The sequence below is a fragment of the Salvelinus namaycush genome, chromosome 5 (genome assembly GCF_016432855.1).
Source record: "Salvelinus namaycush isolate Seneca chromosome 5, SaNama_1.0, whole genome shotgun sequence".
NCBI classification, from domain to species: Eukaryota; Metazoa; Chordata; class Actinopteri; order Salmoniformes; family Salmonidae; genus Salvelinus; species Salvelinus namaycush.
Window position 1 is genome coordinate 31225515 of NC_052311.1, and position 25818 is coordinate 31251332.

At 42.9% G+C, this 25818-nt stretch overlaps 2 protein-coding genes across 3 annotated transcripts in view; both read right to left on the reverse strand.

The window, feature by feature from the left end:
- Positions 1-6215: 6215 nt before the first annotated feature.
- Positions 6216-10796, reverse strand: cd74a (CD74 molecule, major histocompatibility complex, class II invariant chain a). 2 transcript variants are annotated; one of them, XM_038993961.1, is made up of 9 exons: positions 10577-10796; positions 9580-9749; positions 9220-9305; positions 8927-8983; positions 8716-8799; positions 7675-7759; positions 7283-7483; positions 7034-7087; positions 6216-6820 (listed from the first exon to the last, which is right to left on the reverse strand). In XM_038993961.1, the coding sequence occupies exons 1-9, from the start codon at positions 10654-10656 to the stop codon at positions 6813-6815; spliced, it is 825 nt and encodes a 274-aa protein (XP_038849889.1). In that variant the 5' UTR covers positions 10657-10796; the 3' UTR covers positions 6216-6812. The 2 variants fall into 2 exon arrangements, with proteins under 2 accessions (XP_038849889.1, XP_038849888.1); XM_038993960.1 differs by having other exon boundaries at positions 9220-9308.
- A 3228-nt stretch (positions 10797-14024) lies between these two features.
- Positions 14025-25818, reverse strand: part of LOC120048195 (bifunctional heparan sulfate N-deacetylase/N-sulfotransferase 1-like) — a 90849-nt gene continuing 79055 nt past the window's right edge. The window contains exons 4-14 of the mRNA XM_038993962.1: positions 20965-21052; positions 20479-20633; positions 20121-20306; positions 18877-19005; positions 18521-18703; positions 17916-18012; positions 17206-17329; positions 16647-16821; positions 16164-16444; positions 15925-16027; positions 14025-15734 (exon numbers count right to left, since the gene is read on the reverse strand). Coding sequence (XP_038849890.1) covers positions 15615-15734; positions 15925-16027; positions 16164-16444; positions 16647-16821; positions 17206-17329; positions 17916-18012; positions 18521-18703; positions 18877-19005; positions 20121-20306; positions 20479-20633; positions 20965-21052 — 1641 coding nt within the window. The 3' untranslated portion in view covers positions 14025-15614. The remainder of the gene's footprint in view (positions 15735-15924; positions 16028-16163; positions 16445-16646; positions 16822-17205; positions 17330-17915; positions 18013-18520; positions 18704-18876; positions 19006-20120; positions 20307-20478; positions 20634-20964; positions 21053-25818) is intronic.

Consider the following 25818-nt stretch of genomic DNA (forward strand, 5'->3'; position numbering starts at 1 on the left):
TTTGTAAATGACATCGCCAAAGTCAAGGATCGGTAGCTAAGTCAGTTTTACGAGTGTATGTTTGGCAGAATGAGTGAAAGAGGCTTTGTTGCGAAATAGGAAGCCGATTCTAGATTTAATTTTGTATTGGAGATGCTTAATGTGAGTCTGGAAGGAGAGTTTACAGTCTAACCAGACACCTAGGTATTTGTAGTTGTCCACATATTCTAAGTCAGAACCGTCTAGAGTAGTGATGCTAGTCGGGTGGGCGGGTGCGGGCAGCAATCGTTTAGGGGCATGCATTTAGTTTTACTAGCATTTAAAAGCAGTTGGAGGCCACGGAAGGAGTGTTGTATGGCATTGAAGCTCGTTTGGAGGTTTGTTAACACAGTGTCCAAAGAAGGGCCAGATGTATACAGAATGGTGTCGTCTGCGTAGAGGTGGATCAGAAAATCACCAGCAGCAAGAGCGACAACATTGATATTTACAGAGAAAAAGAGTCGGCCCGAGTATCTGGAGCATAAGCATTTGTGGGTTCGATTACAGGCTCAAAATGGCCAGAAACAGACTTTCTTTTGAAACTCATCAGTCTATTCTTGTTCTGAGAAATGAAGGGTATTCCATGTGAGAAATTGCCAAGAAACTGAAGATCTCGTACAACGCTGTGTACTACTCCCTTCACAGAACAGTGCAAACTGGCTCTAACCAGAAAAGACATAGGAGTTGGAGGCCCCGGTGCACAACTGAGCAAGATGACAAGTACATTAGAGTGTCTAGTTTGAGAAACAGATGCCTCACAAGTCCTCAACTGGCAGCTTCATTAAATAGTACCCGCAAAACACCAGTCTCAACGTCAACAGTGAAGATGTGACTCCGGGATGCTGGCCTTCTAGGCAGAGTGGCAAAGAAAAAGTCATATCTCAGACTGGCCAATAAAAATAAAAGATTAAGATGGGGAAAATTACACAGACACTGGACAGAGTGAGGAACCCCCCCCCCCCCATTCCCCATACCTATACACCCCTCCTATAAAAAAAAATAAAAAAATGGAACCACACCCCTTATTAGCCAATCCCACCATACACCATCTCCTAAATTTAACACAAAAAAGAGCCCTTGATACCCTACCCCTATATACCCAACACACCCCTGAACCTACCCCACACTCTTATTATTTTAATTGTTATTATTTCATTACTTTCTATAAAGGCATAGCTTACAAAGGCAAACTGGTTGTTTATTGGTTCCTTTGTGCTTTGACCCCAGATGGATGGTGAATGATGTAGCCTAGCCAGTGGAGGCCGATGGGAGGAGTTATAGGAGGACAGGCTCATTGTAATGGTTGGAATGGAATTAATGGAACGGCATCAAACACATCAAACATATGGAAACCACGTTTGACTCCGTTCCATTCATTTCATTCCAGCCATTACAATGAGCCCGCCCTCCTATAGCTCCTCCCACCAGCCTCCACTGAGACTAGCATAGTGGTTATCCTATCACAGCGACTTCAAGGGAAAACAGGATTTCGAACACTAATCATGCAGGTTTCATCTAGTGTATTTTGGTGGTCATATTTAGAACTACAGCTCACCCTAGTATTTTTACAACTACAGCTCACCCTAGTATTTTTACAACTACAGCTCCCTACAGCACGCTTGTGTACTTATTACAGTCCTCACATTGCATACACACTACCTTGGATGTGTTCGTCCACCTCCTGTCTCAGCTGGTCCTGCAGGTCTTTCCTTCTCTCTATGGTCACACTGTGGTCCGTGTTGTGGTCAGGATTATGGTCACTATTATCAATATGTATTAGGGTCTTTGGGGAATGCAGTCCCTGCCAAATCAACACAACTCTAAATACTCATTGCAGAGATTGAGGCATAGTTTATTTGTTGTTTCAGATACAGCTAGATATGCTATTCTCTACAGGAAAGAGACTGTATCTCACCTTTAGATTCTGGGATAGTTCTGCCAGCCTATGGACATCCTCCTCTCGATGGTCCCCTTGTGACATAATTTTTGTTCGAATCTCCTGAATACTGTCCCGGATCTCATGCTCAGTTACCTTTGGACACCATCGTCCCATTAACCACAACATCATGAAAGAGATTGATCAATAACACGAATTGACCCTTTATAACAAGTCTCATGACACACATACATTGGACAGTAAGTAGCGCGGTACTTACAGGTGTGTTCATGTCCTCAGAGAAAGCAGTCTGAAGCCAAACCAACAAGAGTGTTGCGAGTTCATTTGGGTTTGATTACACTGGCCTGAAATATTTATGTCCCAGACTCCATTTTCACTGGTCATGGGGTGTACAGTTACTCAGGATGCGGGTATGAGTTCAAAAAAGAGGTTACCTTCAGATAGACTTTTCCAATAAAGAAGTTGTTTGTTCTCTAGCCTAGTATGGTTGTCTCTGGAAAAATACAAACTGACAGCAGTCTGAATTGAATGTTAAGATTTATTTTATTATGACTGTAATCACTGAAAAAAACAGTGTATTGCAGATGGGTATAATAATAAAATGATAGTTGGCTATTGAACTTCATTACTGTCACTGTGTCACTAGTTAATGAATCCCTTATGTTGAAGTGAGAGAAATAAGTGACCAATTTAAGGCAACATTTTGAAATTCTTTACTCACCCTCTTGATTGTTGTAGTTGCATGTCTGCAGTAAGTCCTGAAACATATTTTAATATCTTGAAAAGTCAACCCCACTCTTTAACATTCCATATTCTGCTTTAGTAAAAAGGATAGTTAAACTTCCATTTTTACTAAAGGTCCGCTTTCACCTGAAATCTACAAATGTCAAAGGTATGCAGGAAAATGTCCTCTTTTTAATTTATGGGAACTAATCAAATATGTGAATGACAGAGATAATAGTGGCGCAGATAAGATATTGTTGATAATTGGATATTGAGAAGGGTGAGCCGGTCAAGGATCGATTCGGACAAGGTGGTAAATTGTATGACAAGTGACAGTTTTATTCAGAGTGAAGATATCTGGTACAAGCGTATACGGTCTCGTTCCTTCGGCTCATAGAGAATCTCCAGAAAAAAGCCCAGATAACAGAAATGCATAGACATTTTATACAACACAGAAAGTAGGTTGAGTCTGGAAGTTCTGGTCCTTTGGTTGGTTCTGGACAGGTTGTTGTCTTCTCAGATTGGTCCTGATGAGCTGGGCGTCATCCTTCTGAGTCTTATAGCAAAAGTTCTTTGTTATCAAATGTTCAGCTAAGCAGGAGATTTTGTGTGTGCGTAGTCAGCCCTCTGTCCTTGGTTATGTGTGTGTGTCTCATTATTTCGTGAAATGCGGACCCAAGCACTCTTTTGATCAAAGCCTTTCCTTATCGGTGTTTATGAAAGGTTTACGTCAGCCCTCTGTCCTTGGGTGTGTGTGTGTCTGTCTCTGTATCTGTTTATAAGTGTGTGAGAAACCCTGCTTAGAAAGAAGTTAGTTATAACAATGTAATAGCAATATGCTTGTGTTATTTTAAATGGTATTTATTACAATATGAAGGATGTGTCAGTGTTGCCAACATATTTAGCGAGTATTCAGACTCCTCTAGCGACACATTTTCAAAAAGCGACTAGCGACAAATCTAGCAACTTTTTCTGTTGTTATTGGAGACTTTTGGAGACTCTGACGTGAAAGCACGTATCGTTCTTACTCTTCTCAACGAGCAGCGGGTGCTGCCGTGGGCCCCACACCCGTCCAAAAGCACGCGGCCCAGTCCTCTCGCAGCAGTCCCTCCCAGCTGCAGTCAGAGCAGGAAATGTTCACCCCTCCGCATCCAGACTGCAAATTAATCGCGCATGCGGGAAGCCACCGCCGGCCGATCCCGCCCTGGCTTACATTAAAAAAAACAATGAACCTGAATTAGGGCCAGACTATTTACCATAATTTTCTCACATTGCCATTGACAGTTTTTTCTAATGCCTCTTTTTGGTCAATTTAGATTGTTAATGTAGATTGTATAGGAAGTGGATGGCTGCAAACCTTCTACTTTTAAACTCGGACAAAACAGAGATGCTTGTTCTAGGTCCCAAGAAACAAAGAGATCTTCTGTTGAATCTGACAATTAATCTTGATGGTTGTAAAGTCGTCTCAAATAAAACTGTGAAGGACCTCGGCGTTACTCTGGACCCTGATCTCTCTTTTGACGAACATATCAAGACTGTTTCAAGGATAGCTTTTTTCCATCTACGTAACATTGCAAAAATCAGAAACTTTCTGTCCAAAAATGATGCAGAAAAATTAATCCATGCTTTTGTTACTTCTAGGTTAGACTACTGCAATGCTCTACTTTCCGGCTACCCGGATAAAGCACTAAATAAAGTTCCGTTAGTGCTAAATACGGCTGCTAGAATCCTGACTAGGACCCAAAACATTTGATCATATTACTCCAGTGCTAGCCTCTCTACACTGGCTTCCTGTTAAGGCAAGGGCTGATTTCAAGGTTTTTCTGCTAACCTACAAAGCATTACATGGGCTTGCTCCTACCTATCTTTCCGATTTGGTCCTGTACATACCTACACGTACGCTACGGTCACAAGACGCAGGCCTCCTAATTGTCCCTAGAATTTCTAAGCAAACAGCTGGAGGCAGGGCTTTCTCCTATAGAGCTCCATTTTTATGGAATGGTCTGCCTAATAAAAAACGGAGTAACTCCGCCAGAGTGTATTTTTTGGGTCACTTTTGCCGGTCCCAAGCCCGGATAAAGGAGGAGGGTTGGAATTGTGACATAAAAAAAAACAAGAATCGACAGAAGAAACTTAAGTTGTAGTTCTAAACATATTTAGGGTGTTTTTTACTCACTTTTTGTCTCTCCCACGACATTATTCCTCTCTCCTACACGTCCATCACAATTACATGCACATGGCCAATTATGCAAATTAGATCACAGAACGGGACCGCCGAGTGCTGAAGCGAGTTAAAATCATCTGTCCTCGGTTGCAACACTACAGAGTTCCAACTGCCTCTGGAAGCAACATCAGCACAAGAACTGTTCGTCGAGAGCTTCATGAAATGGGTTTCCATGGCTGAGCAGCCGCACACAAGCCTAAGATTACCATGCACAATGCCAAGCGTCGGCTGGAATGGTGTAAAGCTTGCCGCCATTGGACTCTGGAGCATTGAAAACGCGTTCTCTAGTGATGAATCACGCTTCACCATCTGGCAGTCTGATGGACGAATCTGGGTTTAGTGGATGCCAGGAGAACGCTACCTGCCTGAATGCATAGTGCCAACTGTAAAGTTTGGTGGAGGAGGAATAATGGTCTGGGGTTGTTTTTCATGGTTTGGGCTAGGCCCCTTAGTTCCATTGAAGGGAAATCTTAACACTACAGCATACAATGACATTCTAGACGATTCTGTGCATCCAACTTTGTGGCCACAAATTGGGGATGGCCCTTTCCTGTTTCAGCATGACAATGCCCCCGTGCACAAAGCGAGGTGCATACAGAAATGGTTTGTCGATATTGGTATGGAAGAACTTGACTGGCCTGCACAGACCCCTGACCTCAACCCCATCGAACACCTTTGGGATGAATTGGAACGCTGACTGTGATCAGTGCCCAACCTCACTAATGCTCTTGGCTGAATGGAAGCAAGTTCCAACATCTAGTGGAAAGTCTTCCCAGAAGAGTGGAGGTTGTTACAGCAGCAAAGGGGGGACCAACTCCATATTAATGCCCATGATTTTGAAATGAGATGTTCGACGAGCAATGTCCACATACTTTTGGTCATGTAGCGTATGTAATTTACCAAGAATTATACTCCCTCTGCCAAGGAGAACGTTGTATTACCATCATCATACATAGAGGCATGCCACCCTACACCAAAATGTTGTGCTTTAAAAAGTAATGTTCTTCAGTAACCAACATCTTAGTATAGATGTTCTGCACACAGATCTAGGATCAGCTTACCCTCCCCCAATCCTAACTTTAACATTTATGGAAAGAAAAGTAAAACCGATGATGTGTCAACAGTTAATTTCATCCTACTGTAGCCTACTCCTAACCAATATCATAACACTTCATCTGCAGTCTTGTTATGGTCATTCATTTTACACTAGTTGTTATTTTGTGGTGGGTAGATTCTATGTTAAATTAATCTATGATATCCCAGAACTAAGGTCTCTAGTCAGATGGTACCATGTATGTTTAAGTAGTCTGTCCTAAAGGGATTAATGTACAATAAGAGTTACAAAAAAAACAATTTTAGTAGGAAATAGCACTTTATTAATTTGTATCTGTTCACCTATCCCTACGTTCATAATAGTCAAAGCATGCTTCAAAGACATGGTTATAGAGGTTTAAAACATTACATCTATGTTAGAAACTCTAGACAGAAGCTGATCAAATAAGCCCCTATGGCAGTCTATGTGGAGAGACAGAATAGGGAAATGGGGTGGGGCTAGCCCCCCAATCAGATGGATATGATTGGAGGGCCAGGTTAGGGGACTAGGGGTCAAAGTTGACAGGAGTGGGGTCAGGGTTTGGGGGATGGAAAAGACTGGGTGTTGTGCATGGTATAAAATGTAACACACATCTTATATTTATATCTTAAACGCTTTACATAGCTGTGTTGAGTTCAGAAGCAGAAAAAAGCTGTTAATAATGTTCACAGCATTTATACTGTCCAAAGAAAAATATTATCCATAAATCAAAAGAGAGTATTTCATTGTTTCGTATTCCAGATAATTGACCTTTATCATGATAGAGGGAAGAGTGAAATAGTCATTAGAAGTAAAAAACATTTTCCCATCTGACAGTGAGATGAGGAGAGAGCAGGCCAGCTGGTGCCCTGGTGGTTTTACTCATCTGCAAAATATAGAGAATAGAATCAACCCTATGTACGAAACCATCATGCAATTTATTCAGATGAACAGTACACAGTGTGAAACCAAAACAGTCAGACAACACTTTTAATTCCATGTAATCAAAAGTGTTGTCTAATGTGTTGTATCCCTCTCTCTGTCTGTTTGTTATTGAGTTTATTTCTCTCCATTTCTGTTTTGTCTGTGAAACACTCACCCTTGTACTCCTTCAGCTGCATCATCCTGGGGAAAGCCGCCATCCGACTGGGGACTGCGGGGAACAAACAGTAGCATGAGACAAAAATAGTCACATCGCTATCTATATGTACATACAACTGCGTAGATATACCATGGCATGTGTAATAGTGAGCAAATGAGCTTTGTTATAGACTGCAGAATGCACTAAAAAGCAATTGAATGGACACAGAGGTCAGTAACGCTGTATAACTGTCTGCCTAGTTCCTACCTCTGTCACAGGTGGCTCTGCCGCGTATGCTGGTGCCCTCGATGACTTTGCCGTTCCTGTCCACACACCAGCAGAAACCAGTGGCGTGCCAGCACTGCATGGGCAGGTAGTTGCCCTGCTCGTCACACTGAGGGAGGTAGGCACCAAGCTTACGGCTTTGGGACGACTTCTCCAGGTTACACTTGGTCTGCAGGCCGGCGGCTGAGGAACAGATAGAAGATAGGGAAAGACGAAAGAAAAGAGGAGTGAAAAGGTGAGTTTTTATTCAATACTTGGTTCAGGTCATGGATGAAATAAGAGACAAAGAGACAAGACAGAGGAAGTTGTGCATTCGTAAGGTGGTGTGAAGGTTGGTGGGTGGTGGTGATGGCGGGGGTTTGTGGTAAACTCACCAGGCTGAGGTGTGGTGGTGGGTGCAGGGGGCTTCTCCTGGGCCATCTGGAAGAGCAGCCAATTACGTGCCCAAGTCTCAAAACCCTGCAGAAAACACAGTCAGGGGTTAAAGTTCAAATAAGATAGGCCTAAGTGTGGGTCATACACTGTATATTCATGGGATATTATAAGGAGACCAAACATTCAGCCTGCTGCACAGTCACTATGTAAGCTCTAGTCTAGAGCGCCTGATTAAATTGTGGTTAAAAATTGTGGTTAAACTCTCTCTATGGTTAAAGTAGTAAGACATGCATGTCAAAAACTGTGTCCTTCATTAACGATCATCTTAAATCGAAATATTTTATATTACCCTAAATTCCCTATGGTAGACAAAACGTCTTAGTACATTAAACAAACTAATGTTTTCACCACACAAGAATTACAGGAAATACACATCCTTTTTTACCTCAGATTGGTTGTGTTAGTATGAAAGTTTATTTAGAAATTCAATTGCTTGTACCAGATAATTATCTTTGGTTTGTACTAATCAATTCCAGTCTAGAGTGACCGACTGGTAAATATTGGTGCCTGAGAAGTTTAAAAGGTACTAATTTACCAGAATACAATCTAAACACAAGTGTGAATAGTGTGTCTGTAGGGAGTCATTTTTCTGTATTGTCTTCAACATATCACAACTTATTTCAGCATATTGATTATGAATTTGGACATCTAAAACCAATGTTTTGACACTGGGCTATAAATGTAAAATCCATGACAACAGGAAGCAGCAACAGTATCATTTTCAACTTATGCTTTAGGAATATAAATTATTATTTTCACATTATTTTTCAACATGAATCTACTTAATTAGGTCAAACTACTGAATGAGGCAAAAAAAACTTGCTATCATTTATTGGTTTTGATTATATAAGTGAAATCGTTGAAATATGTTTGTGTATGTTCTCAGGGTGAGTCCCAAACGGTAAACAGGAGCCTTATGGCCCTGGAATGCACTAAAGAGAGAATAAGGTGCCATTTGGGACACGCAGATTCAGTCTCACCTTCCACTCGGCCTCCTCCATCTGTCTCTTCAGGCTCTGCAGGTTGGCCAGGAACGTCTCGTTGAACTGGGGCAGCTGGGGGTTCTAATAAAAACAGACAATCAAATGATTGATCAATCAATCGATTGTCAATATTTGACCTTTCTCTGTCTTTTGTAAAGGTGACTTCAATGCAAAGAGTGGCTAAATGAATATTAATTTATTAATTTACCTGCAGCAGATCCTTCACCTGCTTCTCTAGGCTAACAATGGCAGTGGCCTCCAATTTCTGATGGGAGAGTGGAGAGACAAACTGAAAATAAATACTCACCCCACTCATATTTTTATTTCAAAAGAGCAGGAAGAGGGAGCTTAGTCCTAAGGGGGTAGATGTACAATGCAATTTCACTGGAGTTAAACACAAGTTGACAGTTGGAAGGGAGCTTGTTGCTTCCATCTAGTGACCGCTTTTCCTCAGTTTATAGAAGCCTTTAAGAAGAAGCAATGGGGAAACAGGAGTCATACCGTCATGGGAGCCTTTACGTCCTCATCAGTGAAGTCTATCAGCCGCGGCATGCTGAGCATGGGCATGTGCATCTGGACAGGGGCTACTGCTTGAGCAAAACGGGGGTGACAGAGACCAATGAGTGCACACTTCAAATTGGGAGAACGCTAGCTCCTCCAGAACTACGAACTTCAGAGGAATAAACCCAGTTCCTGTATTCTTCTTTTCTATCAAGTCCCCCCAGTCTCTCTTCCTAAATAAGTATATCTCACTTCCCTCGCCTTTGACCACCAACACTACCTATATCAACACCACTCCTTCCCTCCTTGTTCCTCCATCTCCTCCCTCCCTCCCCTTTCCTTCCCCCCTTCCTCCCCTACCTGGAGGTCTGTTTCTCAGCTGCTTGCGCATGTTGTCATTGCTCTTCTCCATGTCGTGGATCTGGCCCCTCTGGTTGAAGACCAAGTAGGCAGTGAAGGCCTGGCCGGCCAAGAGAAGACAGGCCAACACTGTGAACCCTGCTATCTTCAACGGACGGCTGTTAGAAGCCCTAAAGGAGGGAGGGAAAGAGAGATATAGAGAGATTACACCTTGACTCATGGGGACTGGATCAAACATTTTCAATGTCATTTTCAAAGCGGTATGAGGATGTCCATAATTGCATTTCTGAAATTTTTGGGTTTGCCCTGGTATGTTATGTGAGATCAGTGCACCTCCCCCAAAAAAACGAACTAATCAAAGCCCTGGTCCAGAGTCAAAAGCTAATCTTAAACCAGTTCTTATGCAACAAAGAAGTACCCACCCCCTTTTTAGAATGAAAATATTAAACCGTTTTCTGTTCCTCATTCCTGAGCCAATGATTAATGCAGGTTTGTGAGACATCACTAGTTGCTAGGCAGAGGCTTTGACTAGGAAAGAGCGAAAGTATGGGGAAGCCCACCCTAATCAAATGACTCCCAATCTTTTTTTAAATATTCCCTCAACAATGACTATAATCAACACGTTGGGAATATAATTCAGAAAAATACATGAAATCAAATGTCTTGATTGCATGTTCAATATCATTTGTGCATACTTTCAATAATGTAAATTGTAAATTCAGAATAGCATAGCCTACCAGTTGTAACCTTTAGCATAAAATATTACACCTTTTTAAGGACTTTCCTAATATTATTTTATATATCATTTTTGATATTATAATACAATAATTTGAGTTTATACATACTCGAACATTCATTTGGAAGATAAAGAAACACTGACCCTATAGGCAAAATGAATGTTTACCGATTTAACTGCAACATCTATAAAAACATATTTAATTTATAATACTAAACAAATTAAATATGTTTTATAGATTTTGCAGTAATTGTGTCTCACCCTCTTGTAGCTGTCATTGGTAGGATCACGTCCTGGCTCCCTGTGCGCTCCAGGAGCGCATCATCATGTTGCTCCTCCATTCTCTCCGCGTCCAAGTTCTCTCAAATCAAAACTAGTCTGGGTCCGACGAAACGCAACGATTTAACAGTGTAGTAAATGAGGAAGGGATCTATTCGGGAGAAAGTATCCGGTTGAAATGAATAGAACGATGGTCTAGCCTGGAATTAAATGGAAAGTCCCGAGTCAATAAAGTGATGGGGAGGTTCCACTACATTGTCGAGGAATTTATTCTAAGCGGTCATTGGTTAACCTGCCTTGCATCACTTGTTGATGGAGGCAGACAAATCTGAACCGATGAAAAGAAAGTAGTTCAACTCTACATAGCATTAATAGTTGTTAGAAAATCCATCAGATTTAAAATTTAAAATGAACATCCCATTTGATTGGTTTACGAGGAAACGCTTTTACTCTACAGATCATAATTTATTCTGGAATGGGTGCAACATTTAAAACGGATACCCCAGTGTTTATCTAGCCCTGTACCTGCACTGTCCCAGTAATTATATGAGATTTATTTGATCAAATAATGAATAGAAAGTATACTTATGGATAGAGGTTTGAACCAGTGCAATATTTTGCTTCTCTTATTTTCAGGAGGTAATAATATACAGATAGAAAAAAAGATTATTTGGCTTTTGTCCTTATTTCTATTCTGAAATGGGATGCAGCTCCTTTTGAAGCTGCAGTATAGGAAAGGTTAGTATGATATTAAAGTTGATAAGGACGCAAGATGTTTGAAACCTTTCTCCCCAGAGACAACATTGTCATATTATAACCTTCTATTCTCATTGGATGTCTTGAAGGCTATTATCTACTTCTGTAAACGGATCATCGGTCACTCCCTAGTTCTTGATCAGGATTTCCCCTTATTCTACAGTGAATGTTGGGGATTTTCGTTTTAAGGAAGCGGTGATGAGAAGACGATGCTGTCAAGATAAATCAGATCATTGTGCGAGGACATAAAAAAGTCTCAATACAGTAAACATTCACTCATAGTCAGTTTAGACTCAGTCAGTCTGGAGACGGATATCGGTACTGATCTTATACACAGCTTCAAACTGAAACCATTATAAGATGATGTTTATAACATAAGCAGGGAAACAATGCGAACACAACAGACACTAATAGTGAGTTTCCTCATTGTTAATTTCGTCATACTTGCCCTCGTGAGACTGTTCTAATCTCGGTCTTCTCTAATACTAAAACATACTTTCTTTGAGCGGTACTTCCCCCGTTTCTCCTTTCCAAATTATAGAGTGCTTTGTCTGAAAACTCAGAAGGGAAAGAAGAGCAAATTGACCAATGAGACAAAAATACAGTGGTGTTTATTTGCAAATTAAAAAGCACCAACAATATTAGTTACACTGTAAAAATTATCGACGACAATTACAAGTCCTTTATCTTACAGTCCAGGGAGATTAGTACCATCATTGCTGTTATTATGCGTTATTATCATGTCAATAATACTTTATATAAAGAAATCAAGGACCTCTGTACAACAGTTGGCTGCGTGAGGATAGATGAGAGGGGATTGTATGAACAGACAGAAAAAAATAAGATCTGTTTGGACTTCAGCAGATGGCACTGTATTATATGACCCATTGTAGTGACATTTCAATACTACCTGGCTGATTCTCTCCCACTAAATACCTCTCTCTCATTGCATTGTGAGAGGGGGCTGAAAGAATGTCACCTCAATCACATGCAATAACTTATGTCTATAACATGACATTACATAGTCAGGAAATGCATGTGCATTGTTATATCGACTGACAACAATTGCAGACAGTAAGAGCAGCTTTTTGATATCTATGGTTGCAGTGGTAAAACCATGTGACCAACAAATTAGGAACTATACTGTACCTACAGTTGAAGTCTGAAGTTTACATACACTTAGTCATTAAAACTCATTTTTCAACCACTCCACAAATTTCTTGTTAAACAAACTATAGTTTTGGCAAGTCGGTTAAGACATCTACTTTGTGCATGACACAAGTAATTTTTCCAACAATTGTTTACAGACAGATTATTTAACTTATAATTCACTGTATCACAACAGAAGTTTACATACACTAAATTGACTGTGCCTTTAAACAGCTTGGAAAATTCCAGCAAATGATGTCATGGCTTTAGAAGCTTCTGATAGGCTAATTGACATCATTTGAGTCAATTAGAGGTGTACCTGTGGATCTATTTCAAGGCCTACCTTCAAACTCAGTGCCTCTTTGCTTGACATCATGGGAAAATCAAAAGAAATCAGCCAAGACCTCAGAAAAAAAATTGTTTACCTCCACAAGTCTGGTTCATCCTTGGGAGCAATTTCCAAACGCCTGAAGGTGCCACGTTCATCTGTACAAACCATAGTACGCAAGTATAAACGCCATGGGACCACGCAGCCGTCATACCGCTCAGGAAGGAGACGCGTTCTGTCTCCTAGAGATGAACATACTTTGGTGCGAAATGTGCAAATCAATCCCAGAATAACAGCAAAGGACTTTGTGAAGATGCTGGAGGAAACAGGTGCAAAACTATCTATATCCACAATAAAACAAGTCCTATATCGACATAACCTGAAAGGCAGCACAGCAAGGAAGAAGCCACTGCTCCAAAACCGCCATAAAATAGCCAGACTACAGTTTGCAACTGCACATGGGGACAAAGATTGTACTTTTTGGAGAAATGTCCTCTGGTCTGATGAAAAAAAATCTAACTGTTTGGCCATAATGACCATCGTTATGTTTGGATGAAAAAGGGGGAGGCTTGCAAGCCAAAGAGCACCATCCCAACCGTGAAGCATGGGGGTGGCAGCATCATGTTGTGGGGGTGCTTTGCTGCAGGAGGGACTGGTGCCCATCACAAAATAGATGGCATCATGAGGAGGACAATTATGTGGATACATTGAAGCAACATCAGTCAGGAAGTTAAAGCTTGGTCGCAAATGGGTCTTCCAAATGGACAATGACCCCAAGCATACTTCCAAAGTTGTGGCAAAATGGCTTAAGCACAACAAAGTCAAGGTATTGGAGTGGCCATCACAAAGCCCTGACCTCAATCCTATAGAACATTTGTGGGCAGAACTGAAAAAGCGTGTACGAGCAAGGAGGCCTACAAACCTGACACAGTTACACCAGCTCTGTCAGGAAAAATGGGCCGAAATTCACCCAACTTATTGTGGGAAGCTTGTGGAAGGCTACCCGAAACACTCGACCCAAGTGAAACAATTTAAAGGCAACGCCACCAAATACTAATTGAGTGTATGTAAACTTCTGACCCACTGGGAATGTGATGAAAGAAATAAAAGCTGAAATAAATCATTCTCTCTACTGTTATTCTGACATTTCACATTCTTAAAATAAAGTGGTGATCCAAACTGACCCTAGACAGGGAATTTTTACTCGGATTAAATGTCAGGAATTAGGAAAAACTGAGTTTAAATGTATTTGGCTGAGGTGTATGTAAACATCCGACTTCAACTGTATAGGCTCATATTGACTATGTTGGATGTGCATCTTTTATATCCTCCCTGATGCAACGTAGAAATACTATGAACACCTGCTAATAACAAATGAAATAGAACAAAGGGACAAAACTATACACAGCTTTGACAACATCCTCAATAAAAATATTGTTTTGTTTTCTCATTTTCTGTCTCCATGAGTGCATTTCAACATAGCTTATGTCCAACTTCACACAAAGACAACCTGTCCCAGTGAGCACAAGACGTTAAAAAATGCGTCATTTCAACGTCTTTTCCACCAGAAATACTTATCTTCAACGTGTTTTGCTCATAGGGGTTCATGAGAACCTGTGTGAATTTGTAAAAAGAGTCTATTTAAGAGATGTACCACTTTGCATATTGTGCTTTTAACATGTGCAGCCTGGCACCCCCTGTCCTGTGCAATCAACTCCATCCGAAACGGAGAGTAAGCGAAACGTCTTTCTGGTCAATTCTACAATAACGTGTCTCCAAAGTTAAAATAAACAAAAAAAATTTTTTTTTGTCACAATCTTCAAAAAATAAGAACTGTCAATAGGCCATGCAATGTAGTGGTGCTGATTCTGTCCTGGCACTGGTAAATGCGTTAATGTCTAGTGTCTACAAAGGCCTAGTGAATAAGACTACTAGTCAATACACAACATACCCCCCTTAGTTTTTAGACAGAGGCCACAGGCATTTCCAACTAATGCCATTCATTTTTTATTAATTCAAGTGCTAATTGATCTCTACTCTTTTGTAATATCTGCCCTGTTGTTTCATCATCTACTTTATTCATTCATATTCCAATTTCTAGGACGGCAGTTGGTTGTGTCTTTCAGTATATGGGAGTAGAGTGTTGACTGACACCAGCTGACACTCATTTCCGCCCAGCCTTAAACGACTGGTACTGTACAGGCTAGCCAAGTCTCACTCTTCCTCTTCATCCTCCTCTTCCTCCCAAGAGTAAGGTCTGAGTCCATGTGAGTAAGGCAAGGGATAGTCAAAGGAAGAGCGGATAAGGGTTGACCACCCCCGTCTCTATCCCATCCTGTTTGTATCACAGGTAAACCCCCGTAAGAGGTGGTACAGTCCTGTTGGGGGTCTCTGTTCCTAGACCGTACCAAGTGAGGGTGGTGGTTCATCATGGGGAGGTGCAACTTGGGGAGTGAGGGGAGAGCACTTAGGCGGCAGGCCATTGTAGACTCACTGCCAACTCGTAAATCACTATCCCTGCTCTCCCTTCCTCCATGTCCTTCCCTCTTACGAAGGGCACCCTGAGAAGGAGGCTTGTGTATCCTAATCTTCACTTTGACAGGTGATCAGAAAACACACCCCTTCTGAACCTTGTCACGGGTGAGTACTTACCCCTTATGGATTCTTTAAGGGATTAAAATAATCCTCTAAGGGGATAGAATCATACTCCTCCATATGGTATTCTGTCAGGGGGATGGTTGAGCTGTGGTACTGTCCGCTGAGCTGCCCCCCCCCCCCCCGGTACTTCTACCTGGTATGGATCAGTTGCTCTCGGAGCCAGCTGGGCAGGGGCTGGCCCATTCTGTACAGCAGCTTAGACAGCTCTATGTTGTGATCCCTGTATTGCTCCCTGAGGAACGACTGGGACTGGAGGAAAGAGAAAGAGAGAGCAACAGGAGTGATTTAGAGAAAGATAATATGATAATTACCCCCACAGCCAAGATTCAATCAATAAACACCCCTTATCAGTTACACGCAGAATAATCCTAGAGGTAGTCTGTATCTTAATTAAGCAAATATCAGTGAACTACGTGTATTGGCAAATGAGAACTCTTACCTCCGGGTCCATGTCAGGGTACTTACGCCCCTTGCTCTTCCCCAGACACTTGGTCTTCCCTCCCTCCAGCAGCTGACACCAGAAGCCTTTCTTGGGGTCAAACCTGAAGAAAATCAGAACATTTCGTAAACGTACCTAAATGTACATCTGGGACTCTTGGAATCAGTTACTGAATAAACTTTATAACGGGTTAGGTAGGTTAGCTGCTATGTGTTGCTGGATAGAACTTGAAAACTCACGCTAGGATATTGTGGTAGTTGACGGTGTTGACCAGGCCCAGAAACTTCTGGATCCTGTCCATGACTGAGGCCGGCTCAGTCTTCAGCTGCTGCCCGTCCAGAACCAGGACCTGGCTGGAGTGGTAGTGGTTGAGCCAGCGCTCCATGTGGATGGCGTACCAGCCTGGTACCAGACAGCGGTTCTGGAGCACACGCAGCTTTACCGGGGAATCATGGGTAGCCGTGATGACATCATGGAAGGAGTACTTCAGAGCCACTGGGTCATCATGGGCACGCTGGTGCTGTAAGGGGAAGCAGAGAGAAGAAATGGTGTTGTGTTAATATGGTCCTCAGTAATATGGTGCCTGATGAGGTATAACTGAACTCGTAACAAGAGTGGTTATAACTCAGTAATAAGAGCATGACATAGGCCTAACTACTCATATTACATGTTAATAAGGAAGAATGGTTATGTCTCATACATTCTAAAGAGTCATAACCAACCTGGTACCAGGAGTAAGCGCGGTCGGCTGGGTTGATGAGGATGGTGATGATCTTGGCCTTGGGCAGGAGGGTGGCCGCCCGCTCCGCTGCCACCTCGGAGTCAAAGTAGCTGGCACTTTTCTCAAAGTAGTAGTCTGAGCTGGTGTTGGAGGGCAGGGGGAAGTACTCCATGTACCTGTGTGTTCACCAAAAGACAAAACAGATACACCAACTAAATTATACACTGACGGAAGCACATATTAAGCCAACTCCTGGACGAGAAAGCATGTTCAATGGAAAGTCTGTAGACATTGTCTGGGTCTGCGCAAACGCCTCTAAGTTGTCAATCACTTTGCGTTAATCCTGGTTATTGTAATTCTGTCTGTGCAGCTAGAACAGAACACGGCCCATATGCATAACGCGTCTCAGAGTAGGAGTGCTGATCTAGGATCAGTTTTGCCTTTTAGATCATAATGAATACCACTACATGGACTGTGGGGACCTGATCTTAGATTATCACTCCTACTCTGAGATGCTTTATGAACACGGGCCCAGAGCTCTTTCTCTGTGGCAGTCATACCAGTCGATGCCTCTGTGGTAGTTGTGTCCATTGAAGAACTGGATCTCCTCAAAGGTCTCCTTGTTGGGGTAGTTACTGGTCAGGTCAGGGTGCATGCCCAGGAACAGATAGAGGGCTGTAGAACCTGTGGAGAGGAGGGAGGGAGAGAGATAGAGAGAGGATGGGGAGGAAGGAGAGAGAAAGAGAGAAGGGGGAGGAAGGGGAGAGAGAAAGAGAAAGACAGAGGGGGAGGGGAGGAAGGAGAGAGAGAGAGAGAAGCGAGAGGGAGAATCTATTTTGAGGCATTGACAAATTGACTTTGAAGCACCTTGCCGCAGCCATAACAATTAATAATCTAATAAATTGTCTCGTTAGTGTCCCATTCCCATTAGTGTCTGTGAGTGTGTTCCTCATAAACTTCCTTTCACAGCTTTCACTGTGGAGGAGAGAGAGTCAGTCGGTCATCTGTGACAGGCCAGCTCCTGTTAGTCTGTTCTGTTCTGTACTGAGAGTGTGTAACACTGAAAGAACGACACCTCTTCAGCCCAAAGTCTCGAAACCTCCCTCCTACACACCAGACCAAAGACGTCTCAACTCTAACTATTGTAAATAATTACATGAGGTAGGGAAATGAATCAGAAACGAGGTGAAATAAAGCAAAGTAAGATTGTGCACCGAGAGTCATTGCTGGTGATGCCCACTGGGGGGTGCTTGTGTTCCGTCTCTCTCACCTGTCTTCTGAGGCCCAATGACAAGCAGCTTGGGGAAGCGGTCACACGTTTTCTCCTTTGACCAGATGTCCTTGTGCCTTTTGTCCTCGCAGGGATCCTGTAGGACCAGGGTTGATGAAGATCATTAGAAATTCTTACATGTATCCAGTTGCTTAATGAACCCTGAACAAATCCATCCATACAACATCCTGAGGACATGCGGCTACATATTGGAACTATCAATGGAGATGCCCTTTGAACACAAACACAATTCTTGGCAACAGATTGTGCTGTACAGGACAAGGGTCCAACCAGGACTCTTGTTAAATAAATTCTATCTAAATGAGACTAACCTGAATAAATTAATCAAGGGAGGATCCATGCAAAATACAACCTAACATGATATTCCTACTTACCTTGGATGTAGCTCTGTTAACATGTTAGGTTGTATTTTGAGTGGAACACCCCTTCAACATCCCAGTATTAGTTAATGCACACATCCATTTTCTCTCTCTCTCTCTCTCTCTCTCCTCTCTCTCTCTCTCCTCTCTCTCTCTCTCTCTCTCTCTCTCTCTCTCTCTCTCTCTCTCTCCTCTCTCTCTCTCTCCTCTCTCTCTCTCTCTGACCTGCCAGAGTGGGTCTTTTTCGTTAGGGAAGAGGTTATAGTATCTGTGGGCCAGCTGGACGGGAGGCAGGGTCTGTAGCCGCAGATTGGTCCATGTCTGCAGGAAGGCCACCAGGCTTTTGAAGGTGTAAAGGCCCAGCCGGTCGTTACCGTAGTTAGACAGGTGGGTCATGAAGATACTGATCTGGAGGAGGAGGAGGAGAGATGGATGAAGGAAAATGGAGCGAGAAAGACAGAAAGGTTCACTCAAATTCACTCTGATAGTCTGAGTAGCGATTGAATGTATAGAGAGAAAGAAAGAGAGTGTGTGTGTGTGTGTGTGTGTGCATGCGTTCGTGTATGTGCGTGTTAACTCACCGGGTTGAGTAGGACAGTGAGGAACAGCTCTCCTCCGTTGATGAGTTTGTCCAGTTCGTTGGGTCCGCCTGGGTACTCCTTATAGAATATGGTGTGTGTGAACAGACCACAAGTTTGTCTGGGCAAGACCTGCAAACACACACACACACACACACACACACACACACACACACACACACACACACACACACACACACACACACACACACACACACTTCTAAGTCAATGACACACACAAAAGCACACACACGCACGCCAGCCCCACTGGTCTAGTCAATGCAAAACATATCAGGCAATATCACCACTTTTGTGTTCAATAATCTTCATATTATACTTCTCGTTTGGGGAAAGCAAACCTCATTCACTCTGAGTCTATATGGAAATTCATTCAAATACACACGGAGCGAGAGAGAGTGTCTGGGGATCTGAATATCAATCATCTAATGTATTGTATGAGCAGAGCAGAGAAGACTGGACCACTCAGAGCTGCATCTCAAGGACAGACAAAAATAGAGAGATACAGAGCGCAGGGGAGGAAAACTACTGGCAACAGCACATACTGTAGACACTAGACTACTGGATTTTTTGGGGGAATGTATTTTGAAGAAGATTAAGTTGCGTTTTGGTGATGTATGGTTCGTGTTTACGTTATGGAGGTGGGTAACCGGGTTGCTGTTGTTGTGCTATTAAGCCAGTGTTACTGTCATTGTCGTGGTTGGTGTTGTTATATTGTTAAAGGTGTATCCAGGAGGTAGTGTTTGGGGGGCCAGTCAGAGTGGTTGGCGTGGCTACTGTCCAGTATCACCACCTGCTGTAGAGGGATCCTCAAAAACACACTGACTGACCAACGGGAAGGCATAACGAGACTGTCCATTCCAAGGCCACTGTTGCCACGGTGATATAAATAAAATCCTACCGTTGTTATATCAACCACTCATTGTGGTTGATATAACAACAGAGACAAGTGGGGGAAGAGATAGAAAGATGTTGATGGAGGTAGGAACAGAGAGAAGTGGGGGAAGAGATAGAAAGATGTTGATGGAGGTAGGAACAGAGAGAAGTGGAGGAGAGATGCGGAGGCAGAAGAAAGGTAGAAAAGGAGGATAAACCAATCACCATATTGTTACCATCTATTCAATCCCTTTTAGATCTGCAAACGCAGAAGAGGTAGACGCAAGAAAGAGTTAAGAGGAGAATAAGGGAGAGAGACAGTGCAACCGTCGGTAAAGGGTTCTGTGACTCACGCTGATACCGCTGTGTGTGAATCCCCGTCTGAAGCGGGCAGGTTTGAGGTGGGGGTACTCCTCTGTGCTGGTCACCCTGATGCCCCACACCTTCTTCCAGGCATCGTACAGCTGCAGGTGAACTGGGTACACACCCGAGTGGTGGGGGGCTACCGCATAGCCCATGTTAGTGGGGATACCGTGCTCCTAGAGAGAGAGAGAGGGAGGAATATAAGGTAGGCAGGGATAACAATTAAAATCCCAGTGGTGCTAGCTGTGTTAAGCTAAAGTTAGCATTTCTAATTAGGAGCAACATAGTGAGGTGGGCTAATTGCTAGCATCCCACCGCTAGCCTCCAGACAGACAGACAGAGACTCACCATAGCGAATCTCTTGTTGAGAAGCATCTGTTCGGCTAGCACTGACTGGTTGTGGAAGAGGTGGGGCTGCATGTGGCTCCACATGTGGGGGAACCACCAGAACTCATTGACGTAGGAGAGGAGCAGGTCATCCCCCAGGTCCTCCTCATCTGACCCTGGACACGAAGGGAGGACGGGGGAGGGAGAAGAGGAGGATAGGAGGTGAGAAGAGGAACAGTGGAAGAAGGGGAGGACAGGAGGAGGACAGTGGAGCACAGAGAGAATATGAAAAATGAAAAGGGCAAAGAAAGGAGGTTGTCAGGGAATGGACAAGGGTAAGATAGAAGGCGAGGAAGATGATCACAGAGGGAGGAGGACAAGAGAAAACGAGGATTTCTGGTGATAAACCAAGGAGTACTGGAGTATAAACTGTGACGCTATCAGTAATAAGCTTCAGTACACAGATCGGGTACTGTATGAGTGGGGTGCTGGGTTCTCCGGTCTTACCTGCATGGAAGAACTTCCCTGAGAAGCCCAGGTTGAAGGTGAAGTTGGGAACATTGTTACGCAGCGCTCTCTGGGTCTCCAACAGGGCCTGACTCAGAGAGGAGAGGGAAGGGAAGGTCAAAACACACCCGCATGTAAACACACACACAGTCACACACACAGCTGAATTTGTCAATATGCAACTCCCTCCCTGTACACACCCTGCCTTTTTCCTGTACTCTTTTCTCTCCTCCATTCTCTCTCTCCTCTGATCTGAGTGTTTGTTTCATTTGATCTCCGTACTATATATGAATCCACTCACATCTCCCTCTTTCTCCCCAGTCTCCCTCTGTCTCTCCTGCCTTGTCAGGCTGTGTGATTTATTCTTTACACCCCACTGTTCGGATTCCAAGAGAGGAAGGAAGCCTTGATATACTTCTCTACCCCAGCTCATGTGAGGAAGCAGCTCAACTCTGATGGGACACACACAGAAAGATACAGATAACTGAAAAGGTTCTGCTATTCTGTATGTATTGAAATATTCATGGCTATGGTTCTTAAGAGTGTGTGTGTGTGTGTGTCCCGATCGTAACGCTGTAGCCTGTCAACTCTATTTGTTTATTTGGATCCCCATTAGCTTTTGGAGAAGCAGCAGCTACTCTTCCTGGGGTCCACAAAAAACACAAAACATGACAAGTAACAAAACACTGATAGACGAGGACAGTCACACAAATATAACATACAACGATATACAAACAATAATAAATACAATAAAAATAATAATAATACAAAACCAAAAAATTATGTGTGTAAAGGCGTGCGCATGCTTCCCAGCCGGAACAGTTCGGGAAGAGTTTGTGTAAACAGTACCAGTCAAAAGTTTGGACACCTACTCATTCCAGGGTTTTTCTTTATTTATACTATTTTCTACATTGTAGAACAATAATGAAGACTTCAAAACTATGAAATAACACATATGGAATCATGTAGAAACCAAAAAAGTGTTAAACAAATAAAAATATATTTTAGATTTTAGATTCTTCAAAGCCACCACCCTTTGCCTTGATGACGGCCTTGCACACTCTTGGCATTTTCTCAACCAGCTTCATGAGGTAGTCAGTCACCTGGAATGCGTGTCAATTAACAGGTGTGCCTTGTTAATAGTTAATTTGTGAAATGACTTTCCTTCTTAATGCATTTGAGCCAATCAGTTGTGCTGTGACAAGGTAGGGGTGGTATAGAGAAGATACCCCATAAGTCCATATTATGGCAAGAACAGCTCAAATAAGCAAAGAGAAGCGACAGTCCATCATTACTTTAAGACATGAAGGTGAGTCAAAATGGAAAATGCCAAGAACTTTGAATGTTTCTTCAAGTGCAGTCGCTAAAATCATCAAGAGCTATGATGAAACTGGCTCTCATGAGGACCGCCACAGGAAAGGAAGACCCAGAGTTACCTCTGCTGCAGAGGATAAGTTCATTAGAGTTACCAGCCTCAGAAATTGCAGCCCAAATAAATGCTGCACAGAGTTGAAGTAACAGACACATCTCAACATCAACTGTTCAGAGGAGACTGCGTGAATCAGTCCTTCATGATCAAATTGCTGCAAAGAAACAACTACTAAAGGACACCAATAAGAAGAAAGAAAGAAGAGACTTGCTTGGGCCAAGAAACATGAGCAATGGACATTAGACCGGTGGAAATCTGTCCTTTGGTCTGATGAGTCCAAATTTGAGATTTTTGGTTCCAACTGCCGTGTCTTTGTGAGACGCAGAGTAGGTGAACGGATGATCCCCGCATGTGTGGTTCCCACCGTGAAGCATGGAGGAGGAGGTGTGATGGTGCTTTGCTGGTGACACTGTCAGTGATTTATTTACAATTCAAGGCACACTTAACCAGCATGGCTACCACAGCATTCTGCAGTGATATACCATCCCATCTGGTTTGCGCTTAGTGAGACTATCATTTGTTTTTCAACAGGACAACGACCCAACACACCTCCAGGCTGTGTAAGGGCTATTTGACCAAGAAGGAGAGTGATGAAGTGCTGCATCAGATGACCTGACCTCCACAATCACCTGACCTCAATCCATTTGAGATGGTTTGGGATGAGTTGGACCGCAGAGTGAAGGAAAAGCAGCCAACAAGTGCTCAGCATATGTGGAAACTCCTTCAAAACTGTTGGAAAAGCATTCCAGGTGAAACTGGTTGAGAGAATGCCAAGAGTCTGAAAAGCTGTCATCAAGGCAAAGGTGGCTACTTTGAAGAATCTCAAATATAAATACATCTGATTTGTGTAACACTTTGTTGGTTACTACATGATTCCATATGTGTTATTTTATAGGTTTGATGTCTTCACTATTATTCTACAATGTAGAAATTACAAAAAACCCTTGAATGAGTAGGCTTTGTCCAAACTTTTGACTGGTCTGTATATTATGACAACATTGTGTGACGTTTTTCGTTCGTTTTGGGCTTTGGTGACAATTTTTCAGCTGTTCGGGCACACATCTTTTCTGGAGGCAAGTCAAAGTTCAGAGCCAAAGTCTATGCTGCTTCGTCGGTGATTGGTCAACAGTACAGATTAATCAATAAAGTCTTTGTTGTCAATCAACGGGAGACGACTCATTTTCTAGCAATTTTCTTTTTCACTGAGAAATACACTATATATACAAAAGTATGTGGACACCCCTTCAAATTAGTGGATTCGGCTATTTCAGCCACACACGTTGCTAACAGGTTTATAAAATCGAGCACACAGCCATGCAATCTCCATAGACAAACATTGGCAGTAGAATGGCCTGAAGAGCTCAGTGACTTTCAATGTGACACCGTCATAGGTTGCCACCTTTCCAATAAGTCAGTTCATCAAATTTCTGCCCTGCTAGAGCTGCCCCGGTCAACTGTAAGTGCTGTTATTGTGAAGTGGAAACGTCTAGGAGCAACAACAGCTCAGCCGCGAAGTGGTAGGTAACACAAGCTCACAGAACGAGGCCGCTGAGTGCTGAAGAGCGTAGCGGATAGAAATCATCTGTCCTCGGTTACAACAATAAACTGCCTCTGGAAGCAACGTCAGCACAAGAACTGTTCGTCTGGAGCTTCATTTCCATGGCCGAGCGTCCCGCCTCAATCCTAAGATCACCATGCTCAATGCCAAGTGTCGGCTGGAGTGGTGTAAAGCTCACCGCCATTGGACTCTGGAGCAGTGTAAACACGTTCTCTGGAATGATGAATCTCGCTTCACCATCTGGCAGTCCGACGGACGAATCTGGGTTTGGCGGATGCTAAGAGAATGCTTCCTGCCCGAATGCATGATTTTGGAATGAGATGTTCGACGAGCAGGTGTCCACATACTTTTGGTCATGTAGTGTACTACACCAAACAGCTTAGTTAGATGTCAAATTGCGCAACTAAGATCTGCTCTGCAGAGTTATCTTAGATTAATATTCATTCGGACTATTTTGAGGAAGTTTATACTAACTACAGCATTTCAAAATGGACAAACAGTACTATTGCTGCTTTTTTCTAGTTTTTCCAAGTGAAGGTCTTTTAAGGGAGTATGCGAGCACACTCATTCCGGTCGGCTCGCAAAGTGTGGCTAGCCGCCGGCCGAACTGAAGCATGCCGACGCCCTTAGTGTGTGTGCATGTGTTTGTGTCGCCTCACAGTCCCCGCCGTACCATGAGATGTTGTTTAATCATTTTTTAAAGGTAAATTGAAAGTTTGCTTGAGTAATTGAAGATGGAAGGGAGTTCCATACGATCATGGCTCTGTATAATACTGTGCGTTGCCGTGAATTCGTTTGGACATGGGGACTGTGAAGAGACCCCTGGTGGCATGTCTTGTGCAGTATGTATGGGTGTCGGAGCTGAATGTTATTTGATTATGCAGACAATCTGGAATTTTCATGCTGACCACACCGCTCACGTCGCGTGCCCGAGTGTTGCAAAATAAATGTAACATATTCAATCATTGCACCCACACTGCTCAATCGAGTCTGCGTCTGGTTCTATTTGTGACGCTTCACGCGCTGCAAATCCCGCCTCTCCCATCTCCTCATTTGTTTTTAGGAGCCTATACCCACGTGGGTGATTGAAAGATGAATTGAGGTCCACACTCCAGTCCAGTTGGTGGTGGTAATGCACCTTAAAGTTGGTTGCCACCCGCCATATAAAGTCAAAAGAAGAAGAAGAATCCTGAAGGAGGAGAGATTACTAGAAACAAACTTGGTTTACCCTTTTTTCTGTGGATTAATTGTCAGATTAGAGGACCTTGTACATTTCAGGTAAAATAACAACCCAATGTTTATATCCTGGGACAAATTAGCTAGCTACAGCAAGCTAGCTACCTAAATTGCTATAAATGTTTGCTTATCGACCTGTCCCCAATTTAATATAGTTGGCTCAGAGTTCGTTTTGATAGTTCGACCTGCGTTTCTTGATCGCGTCTTGTGTGAGGGAACAAAATCAACATGCGTGAGTGGTCTGGTCAGCATGTCATGCTTCTCATAAAAACTAGAAGAGAAACAGTTCATCTCTCACCAATCCTCAACCAGGAAAGACTGGCTTGCATGTTGTTGATGTTTGTTCTGTATGTGCAGTTAAGGGCAAGGCATGCTGCTCTGTTTTGAGCCAGCTGCAGCTTCGCTAGGTCTTTCTTTGCTGCACTTGACCATATTACCGGACAGTAATCAAGAAGACCAGAGCCTGAACAACTAGTACAGTTGATTTGTGCCATTTGTGTATTTTGATACTGACTGTAACTCCTTATTTAGAATTCCAATGAGCTCACTGGCTTTGGGTGCTGACGTGTAGAGTGTGGAATCATCAGCATACATAGTCATTCTAGCTTTGTGTAAGACCTGTGGCAAATCA

Excerpts from the sequence above, each read along its gene's own strand:
- cd74a (XM_038993960.1), bottom strand. The coding sequence starts at position 10,656 with ATGGAGGAGCAACATGATGATGCGCTCCTGGAGCGCACAGGGAGCCAG. Across the intron at positions 8,800-8,926 it reads AGGTGAAGGATCTGCTGCAG|AACCCCCAGCTGCCCCAGTT; the intron begins GTAAATTAATAA and ends TGTTTTTATTAG. Across the intron at positions 7,484-7,674 it reads CACCACCACACCTCAGCCTG|CCGCCGGCCTGCAGACCAAG; the intron begins GTGAGTTTACCA and ends TCTGTTCCTCAG.